This window comes from Saccostrea cucullata, unplaced genomic scaffold (genome assembly GCF_032062105.1).
Source record: "Saccostrea cucullata isolate Sc308-1 unplaced genomic scaffold, CSIRO_AGI_Scuc_v1 ctg514, whole genome shotgun sequence".
Classification (NCBI taxonomy): domain Eukaryota; kingdom Metazoa; phylum Mollusca; class Bivalvia; order Ostreida; family Ostreidae; genus Saccostrea; species Saccostrea cuccullata.
The window spans coordinates 1-14,070 of record NW_026920771.1 but is presented as its reverse complement, the minus strand read 5'-3'; the positions used below and the strand labels follow the sequence as shown (position 1 = coordinate 14,070).

At 33.6% G+C, this 14,070-nt stretch overlaps 2 protein-coding genes across 2 annotated transcripts; one reads left to right on the top strand and one right to left on the bottom strand.

Annotated features, from left to right (window-relative positions):
* The first annotated feature begins 413 nt into the window (after positions 1 to 413).
* Positions 414 to 5,565, top strand: LOC134257470 (zinc finger CCHC domain-containing protein 17-like). Its single transcript, XM_062740087.1, has 8 exons — positions 414 to 624; positions 745 to 802; positions 3,308 to 3,408; positions 3,692 to 3,771; positions 4,134 to 4,234; positions 4,589 to 4,713; positions 5,179 to 5,271; positions 5,472 to 5,565. Exons 1-8 carry the CDS (start codon positions 517 to 519, stop codon positions 5,526 to 5,528), a joined length of 723 nt encoding a protein of 240 aa, XP_062596071.1. The 5' UTR covers positions 414 to 516; the 3' UTR covers positions 5,529 to 5,565.
* Positions 5,566 to 7,221: 1,656 nt separating this feature from the next.
* Positions 7,222 to 12,858, bottom strand: LOC134257459 (gamma-secretase subunit Aph-1-like). Its single transcript, XM_062740078.1, has 7 exons — positions 12,793 to 12,858; positions 12,411 to 12,554; positions 11,171 to 11,314; positions 10,963 to 11,057; positions 10,587 to 10,709; positions 10,101 to 10,228; positions 7,222 to 7,543 (listed from the first exon to the last, which is right to left on the bottom strand). Exons 2-7 carry the CDS (start codon positions 12,521 to 12,523, stop codon positions 7,364 to 7,366), a joined length of 783 nt encoding a protein of 260 aa, XP_062596062.1. The 5' UTR covers positions 12,524 to 12,554; positions 12,793 to 12,858; the 3' UTR covers positions 7,222 to 7,363.
* Positions 12,859 to 14,070: the final 1,212 nt, after the last annotated feature.

Genomic DNA, 14,070 nt, shown 5'->3' with positions numbered 1-14,070 from the left:
ATTAAATGCAGTGATATGTTACTGGAAGTTCTGGACTTGGTACAAGTAAAAAATGTTTTACAACTAGTTTTACAAAACTTTGCTAAAGCTATTATTTTATAGATATTAAATTATTCATAAAATCATTTTCAAAATATGTTAAACGTAGCCCACTGGATGATTATATGACACAGGAAGAGTTGTCTTTTCTGTTTAACGGGTGGACAGGGGATGCTTACTCCTCCATGACACCTCTGTTTTAGAGGTCTGTGCTTGTTCTGTTCCATTTTTGTATTGTTTTAGTAGTCTTTTGAGCGTGAATACTAGTAATTATGCTATTAGGTATCTCCAATTTTTTTTCTAAAAAAAGATATCCCAAATGCCCCACTGGATTATTGCATTGCGACCGGAAGAGTTGTCTCTCTTTTTGTGCACTTCAGTCATCGGAGGTAAAATTAACCTCCAAATGAAAACAAACATCGCAGTGTGAGAGGGACTGTTGGAGTCTACTTTGCTTTGAATAATAAGAAGTCAATAATGAAACGTTCATATTCAGGTCAAGAAGATAGCCATGTTAAAAGTAAAAGGCGAGAAAGTGACAGTAATGAACCCATGCCAGCGCTGCATTCTATATTTTATGGAGAGGTATTGATTTGTATGCAGGTGGCTGTATTTAGCACTGTATTGTATTATATATGTGTAAACCATTTATTTCTGCAATCAAAGTTACACATAATTATGATTAACTTGTTAATTATTGAATAGGTGGCATCTGTTCAGCAATATGGTGTTTTTGTAAAGATTCCAGATTTCAAAAAGCAAGGTAAGTACAACATGTACAGATGTATACATAGTTCTATTGGTATTGAAAATTAAAGCTCAAAAGAGTCAGCTAAGAACTGTGATGAAAATGTCAGATGCAGAATCTAAAGAAAATATAACTTTGAACAAGACTTATCAGTGTTCCTGTTTAATGCTAATGCAGTACAGGTTCATTACCATCTCAGGTAAACAGAAGCACGCTTGATAGTTTTAGTTCTTTATTGTACCCCCTGCTTGAAAAGTTTCAGGGTATATATAATTTTAATCGAGGGAGATTATCACTTGTTAGTTGTAGAGACAACTGTAAAGTTGGATGGATAAAATGTCTGTCTGTTATGCTTTGGGGTACCAATTATCTCTTATCTGCAACTCCTCTTATACCACTGAATGAAATTTGATGAGACTTTCACATAATCTTTATTACATACTGCCATTGTGCACCTCCTATTTTACTTTTTTTGATCAAACACATATTTTGGGTTTCCCATACCAAAACATAGACACTGTCAATTATATGGGAGGCGGGGATATCAATTAGTGAGCTCATTGCTCACAGTACCTCTAGGCTAGTATTTTAATTATTTTAGCTCACCTGAGCCGAAGGCTCAGCAGGGTGAGTTTTTATAGTTCTTTATATTTTATTTTTTTTTTAATTCACTTTATTTTCCAATTGCATTTTCTTTTCACATTTTCAACTTCTTCTCAAGAACCACTGGACCAATTTTGACCAAACTTGGTACAAAGCATCCTTAGGTGAAGGGGAATTTAAATTATTAAAATAAAGGGCCAAGTCCCCTCACAAGGGGAGATATTGCTATCCGTTTGTTCGTCAGACAAAAATAGGTCGTGGGGTCATTAAAAAATCTTCTTCTCAAGAACCACTGGACCAGAAAAGCCAAATTTTGCATATAAGCATCCTGGGTAGTGTAGATTCTAAATTGTTCAAATCATGACCCCCAGGGGTTGGGCGGGGCCACTATGGGGAATCAAAGTTTTACACAGAAATATATAAGAAAAATCTTTAAAATTTTTCTTCTCAAGAACCACTGGACCAGAAAAGCTGAAAATGCTTATGTCTTTGAAGCATCCTGGGGCATTTAATAAACTCTAAATTGTTCAAATCATGACCCCTGGGGGTAGGGTGGGGCCACTATGGGGAATCAAAGTTTTATATAGAAATATATAAAGTGAAAAATCTTTAAAAATCTTCTTCTCAAGAACCACTGGGCCAGAAAAGCTGAACTTATGTGGAAGCATCCTGGGGTTGTGTAGATTCTAAATTGTTCAAATCATGACCCTTGGGGAAAAGGCAGGGCCACAATGGGAAATCAAAGTTTTACATAGAAATATATAAGAAAAATTTTAAAAATCTTCTTCTCAAGAACCACTGGGCCAGAAAAGCTGAAACTTATGTGGAAACATCCTGGGGTTGTGTAGATTCTAAATTGTTCAAATTGCATGACCCTCTCAGGGAAATGGTAATTTGTTTGTTCATGGCCTCTTCTGGGGAATAATAGCAAATTTTTACACAGAAATATATATGAAAAATCTTTAAAAATCTTCTTCTCAAGAAAGCCACTGGGCCAGAAAAGCTGAAATTGATTATGAAGCATCTAGGGGTTGTGTAAAGGCATTTACTAAATTGTTCAAATAATGACTAACCGGGTACATAGTTCAGTTGAAAATGACTGCCCCTTCCAAAATTGTGAATTTCATGGCCCCAGTTTTACACAGAAATATATAAAGGAAAAATCTTTAAAAATCTTCTTCTCATTTAGAAACCACTGGGCCAGTTAAGCTGAAAATGACTTATAAAAATTGTGAAGCATTCTGGGGTAGTGCTAGGATGGGGCTATATATATTATGTAGTGAAAGTGCATAAATTCTTTGAAATTCTTCTTTTCTGCTCCTGGGTATTAAATAAACTAACCAAGTGCAAAGTTAAGTTGAAAATGACTGCCTCTTCCAAAATTGTGAATTTCAAAGTTTTACACAGAATATATATAGGAAAAATCTTTAAAAATCTTCTTCTCTGTTTGTGGGCATTAGATAAACACTGGGCCATGTTGAAAAGCTGAAAATTATATTTTATGGAAGCATTCTGGGGTTATATAGGATATATAGTAAAAAATGAATTATTTCTTTGAAATTGTTCAATTATAAACTGACCCCGGGGTTGGGGGTCGGGGGGTGCACAATAAAGTCTCAAAGTTTTTCATAGAAATATATAGGAACAATCTTTAAAAATCTTCTTCTCAAAACCCACTGGGCCAGAAAAGCTGAAACTTATGTGGAAGCTTTCTGATATAGTGTAGATTTCAAATTGTTCAAATCATGACCCCTTGGGGTAGGGTGGAGTCACAATATTTATTACAAGGGGGAAATCTAGGAAAGAACAGCATAGCCAAAACTTCTCAGGTGAGTGATGTGGCCCATGGGCCTCTTGTTCATTTCAGTTTAACAAAGTACACTTTGTTTTTTAAATGCATTTTCCCTTTGTTTTTAGGATTAGTTCACAAATCTCAAATGTCAAAAGTAAGAGTTGATGATCCATCAGAGATGCTTGCCACGGGAGAAAAAGTGTATTGTAAAGTTATTTCACTTGAGGTAAGCCTGCTTTACTTGTGTGATCACAGAATTTTAGTTTTCCTACAGCAGGGCTGTCCCTAAGAATTGTAGAAAAGTAGGAAATATCTAAAATATGGAAGGATTCTGGGGTTCCTCTCGTAGCAGGGGCTTGGTAGGATATCAGATTTTAAGCAGGGAACTTAAACCCCTGATTGCGCATTTACGTTAAAAGAACTTTTATCCAATATTGAAAATACAAAAAAAATAAGCTCTTTATCTGTGTATGAAATAAATAATCATAATGATGTATCTTTTTTTACAGAACAATAAGATAGGTTTGTCAATGAAGGTAGTCAATCAGACTACAGGCAAGGATGAAGATTCAGCAAATGTACAGTCCTCGTAAGTATGGAAGAGTATAGTATAATTGAAGATAAGTGTGCCCTTAAGCCTCATCATCAATGCTTATTTAATGCAGTTTTTGCAAATACATCTGAACTGGGGTATCTTTGACACTGTTATCTTCAAAATCATATAAATGTCAAAATAATTATGAAGTATTTTTGATTTCTTAAATCCTTGGAAATCTCAAAGTATTTTCTGGTTCCATCGAGTATGAGATAAGTTTTGATTGTATTATAATGATGACATACTGTAAAAGTTTTTCTGTTATTTTAAGACATCAGAATTATAAACATGATAAATAGTAATGTAGATACCTTATAGGTATCTTTTTTTTAATTTTCGGATGTTTTCAATCTTAGAATGGATCTACAGAAGAACAGAAAGTTTCACAAAGGAGAGAGGCCAAAAATAGAGCTGGGAGCAGTCCTAGACACCACTTGTAAAAAATGTGGTGGTCATGGTAATGAATATTCACTGTAGTAGATTTAATAATTCCTGACCTTAGGTATCACTATTTAACATCAGTAATACATTTATAAATTACCAAACATTTGTACCAGTATTTTACCACTTTGTTTCTTTGAAATATTGAACTTGCTTAAAATTTGTTGACATTTTTGTTTTAACACCAATCTGTAACTGTTGCTTAAAAAATAGTGTATATCACAGTACAAAAACACAAACAGTTACACAGCAATAATTTAGATTCACTGTACTGATTGTTTAAGTTCACACTTTATTTAAACAAGCATTTGAAAAGCAATTTCTTTTCGCAATATAACTCTTCTTAATGAATTAACTTTTTCTTACGTAGGTCACTTAGCCCAGGACTGCTTTCATGTTGCCGGTGGGAAGTCATATGACCTACTACCAGATGAAGATGATGCTCTCTCCTCCCAAAAAGAAACCAAACACAAATCTTCAAAATCCAAGAAAAAGGTGTGTGGCAATTTTTCATAGGATACTTTCATATTAAAATCAAAACTCAATATCTGGAAAACAGTTCCCTTTCCCATACCGTAAATCTGGAAATTTTTACGTCGATTTTATTTTGCGAATTTGGGTCAAAATGCTGTTGATTAATTTTTACGTTTCAAAATTTTGCGAATGACCAATGCTTTGTTTACATTTTCTTATTGGTAATTTATTTTTAAGAAAAATATTTTTGCGAATGCAATGAACTTGCAAATTTGCTAAAAATTTATCTACAGCAAAAATTTCCAGATTTACGGTATCACAGAAACACGATATATCATTAGAATGCTAAAACGTCATATTATGATGATATGTCCTTGAAATTTTTACTTTTCAAGTATGCCCAGATTCCTGCCAAATCCATATGAAATTATATCCTTTCTTTAAAAATGAGCAGTGAAATACCGTAGACATTGTTTCTTAAAACAGAAAAACAAGAAAGAGAAGAAATCTAAGAAAGCCAAAAAGCGGCACCATGCAAATTCAAGTTCTGAATCTGAAGAGGAAAGGCCTCGTCACAAGGTAAAACATTCCTAATAGCTGAACCATAGAAAAAAAATATATTCATGTAAATCTTCGTGTTAAATTTAATTAAAATCAGATGATTTATTTCATCATTGAAAAACCTGTACTACACTAAGATTCACATTCATGTACATGTATACTGGTATATCAAGTGCAGGATTAGTTGATTTTTGTAACTCTACTTTTTTACATTGTAGAAACACAAAAAGCACAAACATAGAAGAAAATCATCTAGCAGTGATAGTGATAGCTGATTTTGTAATATTTTTCCAATAAATTTATTAAAATTGCCTGGTACTGTCATCTTATAAATTTACTTATTTAGTACACAACATCATATGTGATGAATATATAGAGAGTAGGAGTGTCAACTCAAGTAAAAGGGTATGTGATCCCTTTAAAGCATGTAAATATGAAAGTAGTAATGATACCTCTGCAAAGAAAATTTGGTGGGTATATAAGAATCTCTGTGTCCATCTATCTGTCTATGCTATCTTGTCCAGCTGTAACCTTGTTATGGAGATATATAGGAGGCTCTTTAAAAATACTTACCGATATACAAAGCCATAATTCATCATGCATTTTATGAAATTCATTGTTAGAAAGATTGTTCTATTATACCAGCCTTTTTATATCTCGCCTATAAGTGGGACATAAGTTTTACATAGAAATATATAGGACTTCTTCAAAAATCATCTTATAGGCAAATATGATTGGTCATGGGACTAACATTGTTAATGTCCTATTAGGGTTTCTACTTTTCCTAGCCAAAAGTCATTCTGGCAAGATCAAGGTCATTGGCAAAAAAGCATAAAATTCTTGTCTAGGCTATAACTTTGTAGTGAGAAATATATATTAAAATTATAACTGTCATCTTATAAATTTACTTATTTAGTACACAACATCATATGTGATGAATATATAGAGAGTAGGAGTGTCAACTCAAGTAAAAGGGAATGTGGTCCCTTTAAAGCATGTAAATATGAAAGTAGTAATTATAACCCTGCAAACAAAATTTTGAGGGGTATATAAGAATCACTTTGTCCACAACTAGCAAAATATAACTTTGTTATGGAGATCACTTGTATAATATTTGTAATTAAACAAACATTGCATTATAACAACCCAAGGTCATTCTGGCAAGGTCAAGGTCACTGGCAAAAAGGTAAATTCTTGTCTAGGCTATAACTTTGTAGTGAGAATCATTCAAAGCTTACACTTGGAACAGATATTATTTGTGACCTGAGGGTGTGTCATGACCTCAACCCAAGGTCGTTCCAGCTAGTTCATGATCATTGAGATATAAATTATCTTGTACAAAGTAAAAAAATCATTATAGGCTAATACTTTTCTAGTGGAAAAACATTTCATGTTTATATTTCACTGAAAGATTCATACCTGTAGGATGTGAAAAGGAAGTTCAAGGTGTGTCATAAAGCTGAACATGTACTTGAAAATATTATGGCACAGGGTATTTGTGAGCTTGCTCATAGTACCTGTAGTTTGGTTTCCTGTTGTCTAATTTGTTTTAGGTATGATAGTTTACCATATAATTAATTAATTATCAAACAAAGAAGCTCCAAGGTTGACAGTCTCTTTTCTAATCTTTGTCTACCTTACCTAGTACATGTATACAGTTGATGTCACTGTCACACTTGAACATGAAACTGAAAGTGGCAATCATCTTCGACCTGTTCCTCTCTAAGACATAACTATGAAAATAAATCTGATTCTAATGCTTTCAGTGAAATAAAAATATATTTTCTAAACTTTATAAATCAATAAAGATACAATCATGTACTTTTAGGAAGTATACACAAATTTTTTTATTAAATTATATATCAATGACTATGTACCATATAAACCCCCTCTGCTTCACAATGTACTGATGTATTTTAACACCACTAATAATGTACACAAAAAATGAAAACAGAAATGCCATAAATATATACTTGTGTAAATTTATTTTTTAATGACATTTTTTCTCTGAAAAATGACTGAGGATGTACAAATCAGACAAAAATAAAAGAAAATGAGACAATGACAATAAATGTTTTTAGCTTTCATGTTTTGGCTAAAGTTCCAATGTTTATTCAATCTCATATTTTCTCGCATTGCCACAAGGGAGACAACTCTTGATATTGGCAAGTGATCCCCCGGCTGTGATGTAGGCAATGATTCCCATGACGACGGTGAGGAAGTAGGCCGGGAGGATACTGGCCAGATAGAGGGGGCTCTCACGGGAGGACGTCCTCTGGTTCAGAAGGGTCTACAATAGAAACAGCTAAATTAATTATTATTGACTGTCTACTGGTTTATAAAGTAACTTGAACTACAATACCGTATAAGTGGAAATTTTAGCGAGACACAAATTCAGCGATTTCACCAAAAAGATTTTATTTTTAGCAAGAAGTAATTTTAGCAATTTTAAAAGGCTCTTTTAAGAAGCTATTACAAATATCAGGCAATAAATTTTTAGCGATATTCAATTTTTGCGATCTCGGCACCCTTGCTAATAATGCCAAAATTAAATCCTCCCTAAAAATTTCCACTTAAAAAAAGTGCGTCCAATACAAGGGATTTTACGGTATATGGTATGTATACATGTATGTATGCATACTGAAAACCATAAATTATATATTTGCATTTCTACTGCTCTCTCCCACTATGAACAAGTAGCCTTCACCTGCATTCATAGGACTATTGACGCAATTGCTTCTGCTATGAATGCAATTACTCTTTCACACTCGTGTAGTGCAAGCTTTACTACACACAAATGGAAAGTGTTGACAAGTATATATATGAAATGTTTCTTAAAAGGAATAAATGTGTTTTTAATAATAATTTTTGGGGAAAAAAAATTCAGAACAATTTTAAATTGCTGATTTATATCTTTAAAAATTTAATTTTGGTCAATGTATTTAATTGTATAATAATTTTTTTTTAAAATTGAAGAGAATTGCCATATTTTTATTTTTTCTTATCACATTTTTGCATATTTGTACAAAGAACGACAACTCTTCACACTAGGGTGATAAAACATTCAGAAAAAGCAAAATTTCTTTTAATTTAATTGTATGTCTATTTCAAGAACGGGTTCAGCTCTTAAAAATAAATAGAAAAAATTTTAAAATCATATAGAAAAGCATTCTGGAGTTAGAATGATTATTAAAGCATTCTTTTTTTTCATCAAACGGTTATATTATTGATTTTTGTCAGAGGGTTTCAATAACGTTGATCGATGACGTCACATCTGCATCAAAACAAAAATTAAGAGAATGTGACGACGGCACAGCTTGTATCCAGATAACTGTGTTTTAAAAGAGGCTAGTACTTTATTAATTGTTTGTGATTTATTAGAAAAAGGTGCAATGATCAGGTATACTAATTTTAAAGCTGTGTGTTTTTCATTACTGATGACAATAAGCCACATCCGTTTGTAAGCCAGGATTTCCTCTGATATTCTTGACAACATCAAAGAATGCAAATATAAGTAATAAACAATGATTATTTAGTGAACATGGCATTATGAATAGCAATAGCTCTGCTGGCATATTTTCCATGATGCCCCAGCATGCATCATGGAATATGCCAGCAGAGCAATTGCTATATATTCATAACGCCATGTTCACTAAATAACGTTGTTTATTTCTTAAATATTTCTATTGACATATATGCAAATTAAATTACACATATTATTTTTAACATCTGACAACTTTTCTAAGGAACAAGGGATTTCAAATATTTCAAAATTTCATACTGGACAAATAAGCAAAATTTCAGAGTGGATTACATTATAAATCATTGATCAGTTAAAATCCAGTATTTTAGCACATGACGTATATAAACCTCCACTCACCAGACATGAGATAAGCATGTGACTCACCTGACATGAGATAAGCATGTGACTCACCTGACATGAGATAAGCATATGACTCACCAGACATGAGATAAGCATGTGACTCACCAGACATGAGATAAGCATGTGACTCACCTGACATGAGATAAGCATGTGACTCACCAGACACGAGATAAGTATGTGACTCACCAAACATGAGATAAGCATGATGTGACTCACCAGACACGAGATAAGCATGTGACTCACCAGACATGAGATAAGCATGATGTGACTCACCAGACACGAGATAAGCATGTGACTCACCAGACATGAGATAAGCATGATGTGACTCACCAGACACGAGATAAGCATGTGACTCACCAGATATGAGATAAGCATATGACTCACCAGACATGAGATAAGCATGTGACTCACCAGACATGAGATAAGCATGTGACTCACCAGACATGAGATAAGCATATGACTCACCAGACATGAGATAAGCATGTGACTCACCAGACATGAGATAAGCATGTGACTCACCACCGTCGCAAACAACCGCCAAAATGTACGATCCTCTCCCATTCTGGCCGTGGTTGAACGAGGAGAGAATTCTTCGTAGCTCATTAAAATTTTGACCAATGCGAGTAAAGCATAGTCGGAAGATGAACTTTATCACAACCTTTCAATATCCAATCGCAGTAAAGGAAATATTTCTTATATACTGTTGACGTCAGTTGTTGATTTCAATTGCGATGGAAACAAAACTTGTGATAGACTGAATATGACCTCACAATAGAAAGGCGTAAATATTCAAGATTACGACACTTTTTGTGATCAAGCAGCCACGGGTAGGAGAGAGCTATATGCGGACTCTGGACCGTGGCTTGAGACGATGGTGACTCACCAGACACAAGATAAGCATGTGACTCATCAGACATGAGATAAGCATGTGACTCACCAGACACAAGATAAGCATGTGACTCACCAGACATGAGATAAGCATGTGAGATCCCACCACCAGCGCCACCATGTGGTATCGCCTCTTGTCAAGTCCATTAAAGAAGATGACCCCCCAGAATGTGTGGAGAAGTATAAAACTTAGTGTGAGAAAAGCTGCAACGAGAAATACAATTATACAGATTGATATGATGGTTTGTATATCTTTCACATACTGGTAACCCTAATTCTATATTGAAAATGGCCTTTTGAAAGTTTACTTATCTGCTTTTTTCATAGTCTTAGTAACTCCATAATAAAACATTGAATTAAACAAAAAAAGCTACAAGTCTGATTTCAATACAAAGCTATATTTTTTTAATCTTTGAACATTGACTTTTTTCTGTTTCTTAGTCAAATAAGGAAAGTACAACAGATAAAGCCAATTTTTAACTGGAAAGAGAAGAAAAGGAGAGGGAATATCTTTGATAGTTTAGTTTAATAAAACTGATCAGGGGTAAACATTGAAATTTACCTGTAGCTACGAAGAAATATTTTGAATCTCCATGGATACCAATGGTCCCTGGACCAACCATATCAGCTAACACATTGACAGTTGAGAAAGCACCAGAGAGGATACCAAACCCCAGACCTGACACTGAAAAAAAAATCATTTAACTATTAAAGAGGAATCACAAGCACATATATATCTCCACTAAAACCAAAGTACAAAAACAAAAATATGACTTTTTGATCAACTTTGACTTCATTATTAGTACCAAGTATATCTTTGTTGTAAGCATCTTTGCTAGAAAATAAAGTATGTTAAGCCAATACATCTTGCCGCAGGATACTACTGAAACCCTCATAAATATGAACAACATATACTAGCTTCATAACAATTGAATTACCATATGCCATTATATGTTTATTTGAGATATCCCTGGGAGTCATATGCATTTCTTGGCCAGTTTGGCTGACTTTCTGTAAGCCATCATCAGCTTTCCTGGAATAGATTTACATATTGATTGATACAAATACAATTTTACACATGCAATCATATTTAATTTATTAAAAAAATTTTTCCTTAAATAAAGATACCAAATGTGATGTTTTTACCTCAGAAGTTTGTAGAAGAGAAGTCTGAAAGCTTCTTGAAAGAGAACTGAGAAAACTAGACCAAACACTAGTTGTTCTCTCAGAGGAACCACTGCATACCACAATATAGAGGACACTAGTAGTGATAACAGCCAGAAAAATCCACTGAAAATAGAAATTATTTTATAGAAATAAATTAAGACTTAAAAAAAAAAGCCTCTGACATTTTGTCAGTATGATTCGTAAATTTAATACAAAGTAAATGTCCACTGGTATACATGGACTTATCCATGTTATCTATGATCTATGTTATGTCTCAAATACAATGTCCTAAAGGAAGGAATGGTTCATTATGGTTTTAACATGCTTGTCTATCAGTCTTTCAGAATAATCTATGTCTACACTCTGAATCTAAAATATATGACTGGAATGGATTTAAACTGATTAAATATGACCTTAAGGGTTGTTCACTCAAGTCACACATTAAAGGTAATAGTCATAAGAAACAGAGATGTTGAAGTCATGAATGTTATACATGTACCTTCTGAAGTCATGCATGTAGACTATAACTCTGTAAGTAAAATATATTCCACCTGATCTTTTATTACGTATTCGAATTATGAAATTTTTCTTCCAGTGACCTTGAAGTTCCCCAGATGACCTTCAGTCAAGGTCATGACACACCTTTGGGTCATGGTCATTTTGTGTGAAATGAGAACCTACCAAGTTTATCCTTAAAAAACATATGGACAGGACACGAATTATGAAATTTTTCTTCCATGACCTTGAAGTTCCCCAAATGACCTTGGGTCAAGGTCATGACACACCCCTAGGTCATGGGCAATCTTTAGTAGTTTCTAATGTCCCTCCGTAAGAAAGATATAGACCGGACATGTTTGCACAGACAGATGGGCAGACGGACAGCTAGACAGACGGAAGGACAGACGGACAAGGTGATTCCTATATAACCCCCCAAACTTCGTTTGCGGGAGGTATAAAAAAAATATAAAATATAATCAACTTGCATTTCAACTTGGTATTCATAAGAAAACCTGCTAGAATTAGTTTCTAAGACATATTTTGTGCATCATCTATATTTTCCTGCTGATATTTTTAGGAAACTGGTGAAAATGTCAGGTTAACAGCAGAGGCAAAATATTTTCCGGAGTTTCACAAAAAACTTCTTTTAAATACTCACATACCTGATATTGCAATGATAGAATTATTGATCATAAATAAATACAATAAGGAAAAAAATTACCTAGCAATGAGCACAATTATTCGAAGTGGATCTCTGGCAATTGTGAACACAAACAAAGCAAAGGGGGGTCCAAATGCTATAAAGGTGCAACCAAAGAATTCCATCACAGTCATGGTGAGTTTTTATTCATGTGAAGCACCAATTCTACAAAACAAAATACTTTTATATATTAATAAAAACTATTAGAATTTAATCACAAGTAAGGAATGCAGTGTTTGATTTACAATGAAACAACAGTATGTCTGATTTTGAATTAGCTTTACCCTTACCAGTAGATGCCCCAGTGTAATCTCAGTAATATTTGTTGAGAATAATAATTTTGGACTGGTGTCTTTTCCAAATCTCAGCCCACTGCCACACAAAATGATTTGAGAAATCTTACCCGAACTTTGACCGCTTGTTAAGAAAAGTCGAAGAAGGCAGGGAATTTCAACCTATTTTGTCTGAAACAAGTGGGCAAAGTGAGGATAAGATTTTCAAATTTATTAGTCTTTATGATCTCACTGAGATTAACCCCAAGGATATCCCTAAGGTAAATGCAGCTCATGGTAATTCTCAAAAACACCCTATGGCTATGATATGCAAATAATACCTCAAGGAACCCAAAGAATATATAACGTTTGGTAGACTTCGTTGACATTAATTTTTTGTCAATAAGACAATTTTTTTCAATTTATAAACATTTTTTTTTAGGTACCACCCAATTAAAAGAGTTTTTCTTGTCCAAAACAAAGTTTGAAGACTAAGGTTATTTTAACCAATGAATTTGATTGTGGGGTCAAAAAGGCTAAAAACCTTATTGTATTTTCAATTTATTGATCACTCATGCAATCTTATAGCGAGCGCAGCGAGCATCACAAAGTGATGCACGTCACTGCGAGCTCTAACGACAACGCCTGGGCGAAGAGAAAATTCGGACTATTGCACATTTATTCGATAGAATTTTTTCCGCAGTAATTTGGACCAACATTGCATCACTTTGTACACAAGCCAATGTTCTTTGCGAATAAATAAAAAAGTTAAAATAAATAATATGTAATAAAGCATGAAAGGCTGTCAGTTTTTATATATTTCAATTAAAGCAACAAATAACTCATGTGACAATGTTTTTCGACCACCGAATTGCACTAGCCCGTCTAAATGAAAACTGAATGATCGAGTATCTGCGCTTGCCCTAATGGTTGCACTGTCAACATATTATTTTCAGCTTCAACAGCATTAAAAATTTTCGATGGTTTGTTTACATGGAAGAATAGCTATTAGTTAGTACAAAAGAAATAACACTAAGCATGCGCAATATGCGCTTCGTTGACATTAATTTTTTGTCAATTTTTTTCAATTTATAAACAATTTTTTTTTTTCATACCACTAGGTTAAAAACTTTTTCTAAAAACAAAGTTTGAAACTAAACTTTAACCAATGAATTTGATTGTGGGGTCAAAAAGGCTAAAAACCTTTTTAATTTATTGATCACTCACGCAATCTTATATATACTGAAATCGACTTTGGCGACACTACCTTTTAGCACATTTTTTTCTGGGGACCAGTAAAGTTGTTCCCATAAGTTGGCTAACAAGCTATTTTTGGATCACTGGATAAAGAGAAAATAGATAAGTTCAAAGTTGAAGATCAAGGAGTCTGTTTTCAATCTTTGCACGAC

Coding starts and splice junctions, on each gene's coding strand:
- LOC134257470 (XM_062740087.1), top strand. CDS start 517: ATGAAACGTTCATATTCAGGTCAAGAAGATAGCCATGTTAAAAGTAAA. Junction 3,772..4,133: donor TCAGCAAATGTACAGTCCTC/GTAAGTATGGAA, acceptor TTTCAATCTTAG/AATGGATCTACAGAAGAACA. Junction 4,714..5,178: donor CTTCAAAATCCAAGAAAAAG/GTGTGTGGCAAT, acceptor TTCTTAAAACAG/AAAAACAAGAAAGAGAAGAA.
- LOC134257459 (XM_062740078.1), bottom strand. CDS start 12,523: ATGACTGTGATGGAATTCTTTGGTTGCACCTTTATAGCATTTGGACCC. Junction 11,315..12,410: donor ATAATTGTGCTCATTGCTAG/GTAATTTTTTTC, acceptor TTCTATTTTCAG/TGGATTTTTCTGGCTGTTAT. Junction 7,544..10,100: donor ACATGCTTATCTCATGTCTG/GTGAGTCACATG, acceptor TTTCTATTGTAG/ACCCTTCTGAACCAGAGGAC.